General features: G+C 37.8%; 2 protein-coding genes across 2 annotated transcripts in view; one reads left to right on the top strand and one right to left on the bottom strand.

Annotated features, from left to right (window-relative positions):
• LOC145489113 (protein flightless-1 homolog) overlaps positions 1-2,365 on the top strand; it is a 26,982-nt gene extending 24,617 nt beyond the window's left edge. The window contains exons 53-55 of the mRNA XM_081468021.1: positions 112-159; positions 258-323; positions 617-2,365. Coding sequence (XP_081324147.1) covers positions 112-159; positions 258-323; positions 617-751 — 249 coding nt within the window. The 3' untranslated portion in view covers positions 752-2,365. The remainder of the gene's footprint in view (positions 1-111; positions 160-257; positions 324-616) is intronic.
• A 97-nt stretch (positions 2,366-2,462) lies between these two features.
• The window catches only part of LOC145489120 (growth factor receptor-bound protein 2-like), a 10,934-nt gene continuing 896 nt past the window's right edge, over positions 2,463-12,500 (bottom strand). Inside the window, exons 3-6 of the mRNA XM_081468028.1 lie at positions 7,581-7,681; positions 7,041-7,062; positions 5,934-6,096; positions 2,463-5,228 (exon numbers count right to left, since the gene is read on the bottom strand). Of these exons, the coding sequence (XP_081324154.1) occupies positions 5,043-5,228; positions 5,934-6,096; positions 7,041-7,062; positions 7,581-7,681 (472 nt within the window). The 3' untranslated portion in view covers positions 2,463-5,042. The remainder of the gene's footprint in view (positions 5,229-5,933; positions 6,097-7,040; positions 7,063-7,580; positions 7,682-12,500) is intronic.

Below are 12,500 nucleotides of genomic sequence, written 5' to 3'. Positions count from 1 at the left end.
TGCAAATATTCAAGAGTGTGGTTGATTCCTGCACTATTTCCATGTAGCATGTATAGCAGGTTTTGAAAAAAGTTTTTTTTTTCTTCTTTCTCTTGTGTCTGTGTTCAATAGGATGACTTGGCAAGTGATGATGTAATGATTCTAGACACAGGACATGAGGTATGATTTTTTTTGCTGTTAGTCTTGATCATTTGCAGTTATTTAATTACATAATATACCCGTGTTTGATTCTTGTGTCCTGGTTTCCCCCTATCAAGGTATTTGTTTGGATGGGACCACAGTCCAGTGATGTTGAAAGGAAAATGGCCATAAAAAGTGCCCAGGTATTGACTTTAAATTATACTTTGTATTATCTGTTTTTGTCCCAATTTTAAAAACAGCCTGCTAGCCAATTTCTTGATATTGGTATATATAAATAGCATGTTTATCTGTGACTGCCAAAATATTTTATAATTATGTTTTAAATAAAATTATAGAGGGATGTGAATTATTTACTTTGGATTTCTATTGATCAGTCTGATGAGATGTGATATCATATGCACAAAGTGTAGTGTTGATTAGTCTCAATCATGTGCTGCCCTTTACTAAATAAGAAATCTTTCTTGTGTGTCCTCAGGTCTACATTCAGCACCTTATGCAGCTCGATAGTGGCCCAATAAGAAAGCTGCGCTTAACCTTCAGAGGAAAAGAACCTCACCTCTTCACAAGATGCTTTCATGGCTGGGGTGACTTTCATGACCCAAAGTCATAAGTCTTGATATGTTACAGCTTGCTGGACAAGTCCTGTACTACAGTTCCAAGTCATGTACTACTGCAGATAACTCTACTGGGGACCTAACTCAACCATAAACCTCAGATCACATACTCTGTGATTAACTTTCCTTCTGAATTTGCCTATGAATTCAAAATGCAAAGAGGTGTTATTGAATGGAGAAAGTGTGCAGCTCACTGCTGCAATTTCAATGTTAAGATATCAAGATTTAAGATAAATTAGTTTATAGCCCTTTAAGCTGTGGCACACATAACCTTGGAAATTCTCGGTACTTGTCTCTGTTAAATTATCTCTCATAGTGTTAGTTGAGAGAATTTGATTATAGTTTAGCTTGGTTGAACAGTTGTTCTTGTGACGTGCTTAGCAGTAGAGTCAAATGTGTCTGCAAAGGAAAGCTTGATTCCCTGCATTGTGGTTTAGGGAGCTCTTCTTGGAATCATTCCACACGGGACGTCATTAGATATAAATACACAATGAGGATAATATTAAGATGATGCACTGGTCAATAAAAAGCTGTAGAGCATTGTTGGAACACTTACAAGGTAGTTATGAGATAATACATTCCAATCTGACTACATTGGTAGGTGCTATTGTCATTTATCGAAAACAGAAAGAACCAGCTGGTAAATCAGGCAAAGCCATTAGCTATTTACAAAATTAATTAATTTATATTGTTTGTACCTAAAAACAATTTCAAAGTACGATGCTGCTTTGGGTGTATAAATGGCTGTAATAGCAGTTATCAGCAGTTTTTCATATAAACAAGGCTTGAGGGTCACTCTGGTTCTGTATGGGCCTTTTTCTTCATAATTTGTATGCCTTTTTAAACAAAAGGATGTTTGATTGCAGACTCAACTGCAATGATAGCTATTCTGGGCCACAGAGGATTTTGAATAAGTGGAAAAGAATTTCGTAATCATGTGGCTCCTATAAATAATTTTTGCAGAGAAAGTGCTAGTTACATAGAGGTTCTTGTCTCCATTAGGGTGGATTCAAATTAGACATATGTGAGAGCCAACTACTTACCAAGGGACATGAGTCACAGTTAAAAGAAACCGTAACAGGCACTGTTGGGAACAGTATTTTTCAGTATATGAAACTAGAGGTTCATGTTGGACATTAGAAGTCTTTTAACACGATGTTAGACTTGTAATATTCTAACACGAACCTCTAGGACTATTCAGTAAGCTTAATGAGAGAAGACATTTTTGTCCAATACTTGCTTGTTCTAGAGCATCGACTGATTGCATAGATGGAGCAAAATTTGAATACAAATATGTTAATAAGCCTAGGCCTCATGCTATGTTTTAATCCTTACAAAGGGTTCCTCTCATCAGTGTGAGGCTAAGGTATCCTGACATAATTATTCAAATTCAGCCATCTATAAATCATTATGGGGGAAGCCCTTTTGTCAGTTCTTAAAGACTTTCAAGTAAGAGACTTTGCTTTTCATTGTTTTCTTTATTAATTAAAATCAGTGGACTTCAAAGTGTCCTACACCTTTTATGTACAGATGGGTATTTTTTGTTCTTGTTTGAAGGAAAAATGTAGTTATTTTCTATTTGTAATAAAAATTCAGTTATTCCTACTGTATCTGGTGGAATTGATTTTGTGAATACTTCTTGAAACGAAAATCATATACCACTCGGATAAATGTTGTTGCTATTCTATTCTTATCATTCCATGATGCCACATAAAGAACTTACTATTAAAACAACAGAGACTTGGTAAACTATTCCAGTAATGGGAACAGCAGATCAAATTGTTGCAGGTCAGCTACTCGTAAAGCTCCACCACACTTTACATCGCGTGCAGTTTATTTAGGAAACGAAAACATTGTGCATTGGTACTTTGCTAATGGGCCATGCTCGATATATCAATATTCTATTATGGCTCCGAAGCTTTCTGGACAAACTTCTACATTTGGTGTTGTTTTCTTCTTGTATCCAAGTCTCTTTTGGGGATTGAGAGACAAAAGAAACCTAAACAATTTACAATTTTGCCTCGAAAGCCTCAGAGCCATGTTAGAATATTGATCTAGCAAATGTGGCCTATTAGTAAAAGAGGCTGTTTGCTGGAACTGGTCACATAGTACAAAATCAACCAGGCTGGGCCACAAGTTAGGCAGTGGTACATTCAGAACAAAGAGCTTCACACCAGTCAAGCTTGACTCTCCTTTGCTTTGGACTGCTAGTGAGTAACTTTCAGCCCATCGTGACCTATTTTGTACCATGTGAGCAGTTTGTGTTTTTGAGCTAAATAATACCATCACTCCAAAAGCAGTCAATGTTAGCATATCCTTATTCTGATATTTTTGGCATGCTGAACCTTTGCAGTAATGATAATTATATTTCAGACTCTGTTCGCATCTCATTCCAACCTGTTTTTGTTTCTGGTTATTAAGTGTTAGGTTCATGCAATAAAAAGGGGTTACTGTTTCATGTGACATCTGTTTTTTTTTTCAACCCGTGTTAAGTACAATCTTATTGGTTTACCCAACGTCTGGTTTTCAATACTGCATGGTAAGGTAGGTAAAGTCTGCATGCGAGCCAAGTGGCCCATCAGGCCGGAGCTTATCCCGGTTTCTGTAGCATGAAGCGACTAGGAGTATTTCTACTCCCCCCTGGATGGGATGCTAGTCCATCGCAAGGTTACCCCCAGCATTAAGTTCGCCGGTACCCATTTATACACCTGGGTGGAGAGAAGCACTGTGAGAGTAAAGTATCTTGCCCAAGAACACAACACAATGTCCCCGGCCAGGGCTCGAACCCGGACCGCTCGATCCAGAGACGAGCGCACTAACTATGAGGCATGGTAAAGTATCGAGGAAATCTAGCCAAGAAATAACACAGCCCTAAGTCTACTAGCTTTAATGTGCCACTTATTACAAACACAATGAAAAAGGGGTAACATTTTATTCACAATATTTGTGATTTTCATCTAAGTATTGAATAAACCATGAAAGATGGTACACCTTATTAAGAATTAAATAATGAAAATTTTAGGGTGGACTTCACCACACTATTTCCTAAAACAAATTTAAAACTGCAAATTATTCTACTTGGCACAAACATTGTACACCCACTTTGTTCCCATTTTCAAAATTATATTATTGCCAACAGTGAAGTTAAACATCAACCAACAAATTTGGTATTCAACCAAGTTTGATAAAGTTCTGTTGCCATGAAGCTCTCTAGAACCTCTAATTTCACGGGATCTTGTTAGCATGAAGGTCTCTTGTTTTAAGGTCGGGGTACATTGTTACTATTGTTTGCACATCATTTTCTAAGCCAATCCTGTGGGATGTTCCAAAGAGCTCCCTGGCAACCCATAAAGTTCTGATGAGATCTAACATGATGTGCCCTAGGCCTGCTGAAATTTTTGCATGTATATAATTAGTTTTGTTATCATGTCATGCTGGTTGGCGTTTCGTCTTACAAGGAAATGTCACATAAAAGTGCTATATGACAGGTATTTTTTATTTCCTTGATTCAAATCTACATGAGATCATGATATGGAGATTATCGGGGAAAAAAACTGGATATTGTAGATGTAGATTCCATTGAGCAAATAAAAAAAAATTTCATAAGCACTTTAAATAATGGTCATTTCTTTGCACAAGAGTGGACTGGGTCTCTCGGCTTCAGCGCAAAAACTGTCTTTGTTTGGAGATTTTTCTACAAATTAAGTCATTCAAAATATTAAATCACATCATTTGGACTACAAAACTCAAATATACAAAATTTGCACTAAAAAAGCTACATTTATCAATCTACTTCAGAACCACTTTTAAATACAACAATTATTTTCAACCTTAATTATTAGAAAATGTATTACATGTAAGTTTGAAAATCAACAGTACTTGCCTTAGTGATATTATTTTAAGGGAAAATGTTTATTTCCAAAACAAAACACCAAATGAATGTAACTTGCCTAGAAAATGTCAACATGACTGTCCAAACTGTATTACATCAGGATCTAGTTAAAACGTGGTACCAGTAGCGCTTGCATTATCTTATCATTAATAATAATTATTTCTAAGAATTCTCCTTATTACGAACTTCACTATCCTCAAAAAAAAGAACCATTTCCTAAATAACCACGAGGACTGACCCAGGACTAAAATAAATGCAGTTACTGTGCCAAAGAAGTCTTTCTTTCCCTAGCCGTTCAATTTTTTGTCATGTTCAACCTGATAAGAAAGCTATTTAAAAATATGTACCCTGAACTGTTCCAGAACAGTAAACGCTAAGTATAGTGTACAGAGTGCTTAAGTTTTGTTGATTGTTTCCGTGGACACGTAATTTGAAGGGAAGATTCCAACAGCATTGTGCACTTGTCCCTTCCACCAATTTTTGTTACTTTTATCTAACACTGTTATCCAGTCACCAGCATTGAAGCTAAGTTCATCATGATCTTGAGCAGTGAAAGAATATACTGCTTGCACCATCTCATCCTAATACAAAAAGGAAGAAGTTTAAATACAGTACTGTTATGCTCTCACATTAGGAGTGTGGAAGAAAGTTTCAAACTGCTCACAATTTAAAACTTCTACTTACAATAATTTACTGTGCTAGATCTTACTGCAATTTTCTAGTCAGCGAGAGTCACACTACTTTTTCATCCCATCAGAGGTGAAACCAAAACCAATCATGATTCACTGCCACTTGTTTTTCTGCCCTTCATGCCAGCTACAGTTATTAATGCTTCAAGTTTTGACTGGTTCATTAGGCCATTCCCGAGTTGTCTTTTGCTTCTGTTTCAAGACAAGTCCTCATGCAAAACTTTTCTTATGAAAATGAGTTTGATTTACATGAAAATGAAATTACAGATGAAACCATTTTCATAACAATGGTTTTGCATGATGACTTGTTTTGACATGGAGGCTAAGGGCAACTTGGAAATGGCTTATTGACTGTCTGTGTCTTTTTAATTGGCTAAGTCAGAGTAATTAATTTGATTTGGTTTTATGACACTCAACTGAAAACCTCTCTTACTTATATTTTAAATTATATTAGAATTTATAAGTTACCAAAATCTATAGTCTACCAGGAAAAAATGTTTAATCGTACTTTATGAATTAAACATTCATGAAACCAGTATTTATTTGTTACCGGTATTTGTATTCTGGTATTCTGGTTTTATTTGCGTTGATACTCACTGTAAAATCCACTTCATTGAGTACTATGTGCTGAGTTTTGCTAACTGAGTTGGACCGGTGGTGCTCAACCAACTGGTTCAGAGATCGAAATGTTTCACTCCACAAGCGGTACCTCTTTTGACCATCTTTAAAAATTTTAAAGTGTTGCACAATGTCACCAGTCCTAAAGGAGACAAAAATTCAGTTCAAAAACTCAATTCATGAGGTCCAATTAATGGGGTACTGGATATTTCAGGAAAAAATTAATGGAATATGGGACATTTAGATCAGATAAAACAGGATATCAAGAAAGAAGATCATTGATTTTTTGCAATTATTGTGTAGTTCCAGAAAATATCCATATCTCCCCCACGGAAGGGATTTTTTTATAAGACCCACCCCCACCCCTCTGGAAATTCCAATAATGCTTCACACATTTCTTTACATTTTTTGGTCTTACAGAGCCCCCCACCCCCCCCCCCCAGGAAATTTCAATCCCTTCTGTGGGGGGAGTATGGATATTTTCTGGACCTGCACATTGGAATTAACAGGATGCAGAATATTTACCCCAAAAACAAATGGAATGTGAGATACTCAGACTATGTGAGATACTCAGTTATCATAGCATGACAACTCAGGGTGGGATGCAGTGGCAGATCTAGGGGAGGGCCCCCCCCCCCCTCTTATTTTGAGTAAAAAAAGGTGGTCTGCACTTGCACTTGCCCTAAGTTCCTAGGCCTAATTATTTCACCACAATCAATCATTTTGGGTCATGTGGTCTGGGTGAAGTGTGGGCTACTCCAGGCCATTTGTCTGGGACAAGTCACCGAAATCAATTGACTGCAAAGGCCTGGGAGAAAGCCATACAGGAACTAGGCAACACATGCATCAAAAAGTTAGGATTGGATGAGGAAGTTAAACAAGACTCTACTTGATAATATCAACTTATATGATGATAACAAAAGAGAAGAAGAAGATTGGATGGTGTGGAAATTACTGAGCTGAATACATGTAGTAATATTTTTAGTTAATATTTTCAATGATATACCAATTCTGAGATGACTCGTCTTTAAACCTTGTTATGTTTTAATGTCATAAAAAAATTATAATAATATTCAACAACCTTACCTGACAGAGAGAGAGAAATCGCCTGATAAGTAACAAAGTAAACAAAAATGGAAAAAAAATTATTAACAGAGCCAACAACTTAATGCTACAGAAGAAAACAAACTATGGTGATGACTATGGCAAGTGATACTAAATTTGGGCAAATGTGGTGGAAACAGTACTGTAGGCTTATTCAGTGTCTTGAGGTCTAAAACAGGTAACAATATAACAACTGATTTTAACATGCACATACAGTAACAGTGCTTGTCACTATAGGTGGGCAGGGATGGCACAGTGGTGAGAGTACCTGTCAACCACCAATTATGTGGCTCAGGTTCGAATCCTGAACTTCAAGCACCACACGTTGTTTTGAGCTTGTTATTGGTTCTCGTCTTGCTCCAAAGATTTTTCTCTTGGTTTTTCTTTCTCCACAAAAACCACCACTTCTAAAATTCTAATTAGATTTGGAAACAGTGGACAAAGAGCCTCTCTTTGGAATGTGCCAAAGAAAATTCCATGTATGTATTGATTCTGAATATATTATTTATATCTTAATGATACCTGGTGAACTTTCACTTTCTCGTATGAGGAAGGCACCCTCACACCGCACCTGCAAAAGGGCTTCTTCTGCTTGATTTCTTGTTATCTTTCCATGGAACCATCTGTAATTGTAGGGAATAATCAGTTTGCTATTTCCTAAAATTGTTCCTTAATCATTAGGCTGTCGATTTTAACACTTAATAAACATATTGCTGATTCTATTCTGAGGCACGCATCTTGGCACATAAACATGCAGAAAAAGATTAAGGCCATTTATACACTCAGAGTTTTAGTTCAGAGGTTCTGAATAACTAAAATCAGCCACTCAGATTGCTCTGTTGCTAGTCTGATATATTTTCCAATTATGGATCACGCCCCATCTCAAATGATCACATGATCCTGTCTTACACGTTTTTCTTTTCAGGTGTGCAATATTTTTTCCCAAAAACTGCCCATTTTATCACATATAAATCGATAAAACAGAAACTTAACAGAAACAGAGACTAACAGCACGGTATGGATCAAGTTTGGTGATCTTTTACATTAAAAAAATTGGGTTTTGTATACACTATTCGTCAGACAATGATTAACTGGCAGTTGTTGAGAGGTTATTTTGGCAGTTGGGACGACATTGCTGTTGTAGAGAGGTTACAACAACCTCGTTTCCAGGCTCTCTCATCTTACGCCCCCTAGAGCGAGCGAGGAGAAACCCTGGTTGGGTCTGGTCCCGTGCCACTTTGACAATTAAGAACATCAGGGAGGGGTCCTCTGTAATCAGCAATTTGTCATGTTGTATTGAGCTTTGTCAATATCGAATTCAATGTATCGCGCTGCGACTGCCATAACCCGCGGCGTTGAAATTTGGAATAATATCTATTCCAACGTTTACCTAAAGGTTAAGCAAGTCTGTCTGGAGGCAATTTAATGTGGTCGTGATTTTCAGTGTTGTCGTCTTACCCACTGGATTTATGGAAAGTCAGTTATATTTCAACCATGGACGTCGAGCAGTGCAATTTAATGCAATTTCATCCCTTAGTAATTGCTGTTTCTCCTTTGAATGTACTCGATCAAATTGATGCAAGAAACATAATATCTCTAGAAGAACATATAGCTTTCTCAAAGTAAAGCTACAGCAGTCTCTGAAGAAAAGCGGGACGAAGATAAATATGATATTCGTGCAACGCACTGTGCTTGCAAACAGTTCTAATCAAATAGCTGGGCCCGGCGTCACAATATGGAATGCAAGTAAGCAACATGTTCATGGAATATTTTACTCTTTTTTCCTGGAGAGCCAATACTTGCAATAGAAACGAACCTAAACAAAGCATAAGCATGGCAGGACAAATTACAGAGGTGTCAAACTCTACGAAGCAATGCACAGTTAACAGCGGAAACCATGCAGACCTATGACCTCTAAAAATATGCTGTAACACAATCAAACAACTCCGCTCTACTTATAATTTCCATTTCTTCTAATAACACGGCTTATTATATGGCTAGCTCCGTGAGCGGACAAGATGAATCAAATCCTGCACTGTGATTGGCTACCCGAGCAGGTAAGATAGAGCTATCTTGCCCGCTTGGGACTACCGGCTGTGTCCCGCAAGAAAAATTTCCCCTGAAGCCATATAATAAATCCTTTACTGATCAAGCTTGTCTAGGTCAAGATGGCTGGATATTGGCCTCGTTCCTTTTTTGCGAGTTTATGGACCTTGACTCCGTCTCGGTCCATAAACACGCAAAAAAAGAACTTGGCCAATATCCTGCCATCTTGACCTCACACTTGGTCAATAACCCACACATAACAAGAAGATCTGTTAGATCTTAAAACCGCGCTTTTAAAATTTAACTGTTTTCTTAGCACTACAGTCGCAACGCAGTGCACATTCGAAAGTAATCCTTGATGATTCATTGATTACTGTAGACATCACATCACCTGATCAACACAGCTGTGCTATTGCACCATCAGTCGTAGCCGTTGCGAAATCTCCGATGACGTAATAGTGTTAATCTGGAACTTTCTTTGGGATATGTATGGGCATGAAGATACGAACACTATTAACAACAGCTTTCTTTCTTAAAAGTCAAGTTTAAATTTAATTTTTTCCTTGAGTAAAGGGCTAGCAAAGAAGTCACACGAGTCACATAATTCAAGAATTGCGCTATCGACGGCTATCTTTAGTACGGTGGTTATTTCCCTGCCAATGACATAATCATTGCATGTCCTGACATGTTCTTTGCTTGGCTTGCAAATATTTCATTTTCCTTCCGATCTATGAACTCGCTGCGATGAAAGAGCCAAAGAATTTACTTCATTTGCCTAAAACCACAAGAAATACTCGCAAACTTGCAAATAAATTAATGAACGTCGATTCTGGCGAAATAAACTTCCAAAGTAAACACGATCTTATTAGTCACGTAGCGAAAGTGAAACCTGCAACGTCAGCGCATTCCATGGCTGACGTAATACCTTTTTTTAGCGTATTTATTATTCTCTTTGAATCCAACGCTTCGATAAAACCAAAAGAAAATATATTTTACCCACAACAAAGGAAACAATATCCGTAAAATTATCCGTGTATTAGTGTTTTAACAGCTTCTGGCGGAAAAAACATCACACGTTGCGTGACTCGGAATTTGGCCGAGCGGAGGTCTGCGTCTGGTCACCGACAAAATAAAAAATAATAAACCACGGGTAAACCTAGAACCGCGCTCGGCCCATGGCCGCGCGGTTAAAAAGTGCCCTCAGAAACACGTGTGAAGCAAAGAAAGGTCCAGAGATCGAAAATTGTCACAAACCGTTGGAGTCACATACAGTAATTTATTATCGACACAATAAAAATTATATTTTTCTTTTTCTAGCCTCCTTTCACCACCTTCACCTTCACCTGTCCCCTGGCGCCAAGTTGGCGCATAGGGGCTCCACATGTGCTCTCCATCGATTCCTGTCTTGCGCTGCAGTGCGCACCTCTCTCCAGGACTGCCACCCTGCTTTGGACCTCTCCTTCTAGCCTCCTTTCGGTCGAAGATAAATCCAGTTTATCATCAACGACAAATCCAGTTTATCATCAAATACATACCGCGACGAGTTATTGTATCCATCGCGCTCTGCAAAGTTCGGGGCGCTGACGGCGCGGTGACACTTCAAAAAATCTTTTCACCCTTTCGCTCCTTTCAAACTTAGTGACTTTGGCTTTCAGTGATCAAGGCCCTTAATACTCCAAAATTATTTAATTGCTGTTCACAAGACCTACACTTCATTCTGAGGTAAACTGAGATGAGTCAAAGATCTTCCATACACAGCCTCGGCCCCTGTGTGCAATTCTCCATTCACCTTCTTTCAGAGATTTTTACAATAAGCTTATGCAACGTCCTTCACTGAACCACACAACCTTCAGCAACTTGGATTTCTGCTATCAGATGATGGATAAGTTTTCCTCGGCATATGCAGAATATTACCGCCGGACATTGCCGCAGAACATCATATCGTTCCTGGTTTACTTTGGTGACAACACATCCTGCACTCCCGTAGGCTAAGTATAGACAAAATTCCTACTAGGCCACCCATCCCTTCAATAATTTAATTGTTATCTCCCAGATTCTGGGAGACACATGACTAGACCCAGCCAGGGTCTCTCCTCGCTCACTCCAGGGGGCAGTAAGATGAGAGACCCTGGGAATGAGGTTGAGGTTACAGTAAGAGTGAATGTATGGACTGTCTGCAAGGACCAAAAAAAGTGGCCATTCTACAGAGGTGGCTGTTCATGGAGATTAAACTGTAGTTTCAAGGTTTTGTTTAAAAAAAAAATGAACTCAAATGTGAAATGTTTCCTTTCCTAGTGAACACAAAGCCCTCAAGCAGAATTCGTGTTTTAATTTGATGGTGTCTATCCAGTATGTAACAGTGGAAATTTTTTTAAATATTTTCACCCATTTGTAAATTAAATCTCTTATTAACCAGAGGTGCTCAGTGCGATACTAGAAGAGCATCAGCTTGATTTGGACTGATATTTTCCCAATACGGTCCGCACACTTGGTTAATAAGATAATAAAATATTTTAAGCATATGGCAAGGTAGTCTTGAGGTTAATCCGAGCTTCCAATTGGTTCTTCATCAGTCATAAAATGAAAACAGTAAATTATTAATTTATTTATTCATTTTACACAGGACCCATGTTGATGTGTTGATAGCAGTTTTTATAACTGAAATGGTCATGTATTATTATTATAATTATTACTATTATTATTATTATTATTATCATCATCATCAGTATTATTAGCAATGTATTTCTTGCTTTCAAAAGCCAGTCAATTCCATAAACAAGCACAGCCCTAGTGCCGTATGATTAACTACTCACTAACCGAGCTTGCTTGCCGAATATTGACCCTGGGTCGTTTTTGTACAGACCAAGCATAATGACGTCTGTAGTGTAGTGTATAAATAGGTTCCTGTTTAGATATTTGGTATAATGTTATGGACACCGTCGTCTGGCAAATGTAGTGGCCAGTAACAGGTTGAACAACATTTGGTCATTCCATTTTATATGCAATCTAGAAGAAGTTCAGATTTTTTTTCTCGGGGGGCAACAATAGTATTAAGTTCCCAAAGTACGTTGCTTTGTGCAATTTTATAGCAAAGATATCAGTGACGTCACCTTTTGATATTAATATGCCAACCAGAGAACTATTGGCTGGTGAAACAAAGAGTTCTTTTTATAACGTTTTGGACATCCCTATCGATTTTGACAGGGAAGTTACAGCATCTATTTAACATCTATTTAACTGGGATAATATTACGTGCAATGAATTGTTTCCTCTAACTTTGAATCTATTTGATCGACCAATTTGTGCATTGTACTACATTACACAAGCGTTCCTACAAATAAATCATGCATATGTTATTGCTATACTCCAGCGTCAGCAGCGTGTGACATCAAACAA

This window comes from Orbicella franksi, chromosome 6 (assembly GCF_964199315.1).
Source record: "Orbicella franksi chromosome 6, jaOrbFran1.1, whole genome shotgun sequence".
Classification (NCBI taxonomy): Eukaryota; Metazoa; Cnidaria; class Anthozoa; order Scleractinia; family Merulinidae; genus Orbicella; species Orbicella franksi.
This window is presented reverse-complemented; position numbering and strand designations above follow the sequence as displayed.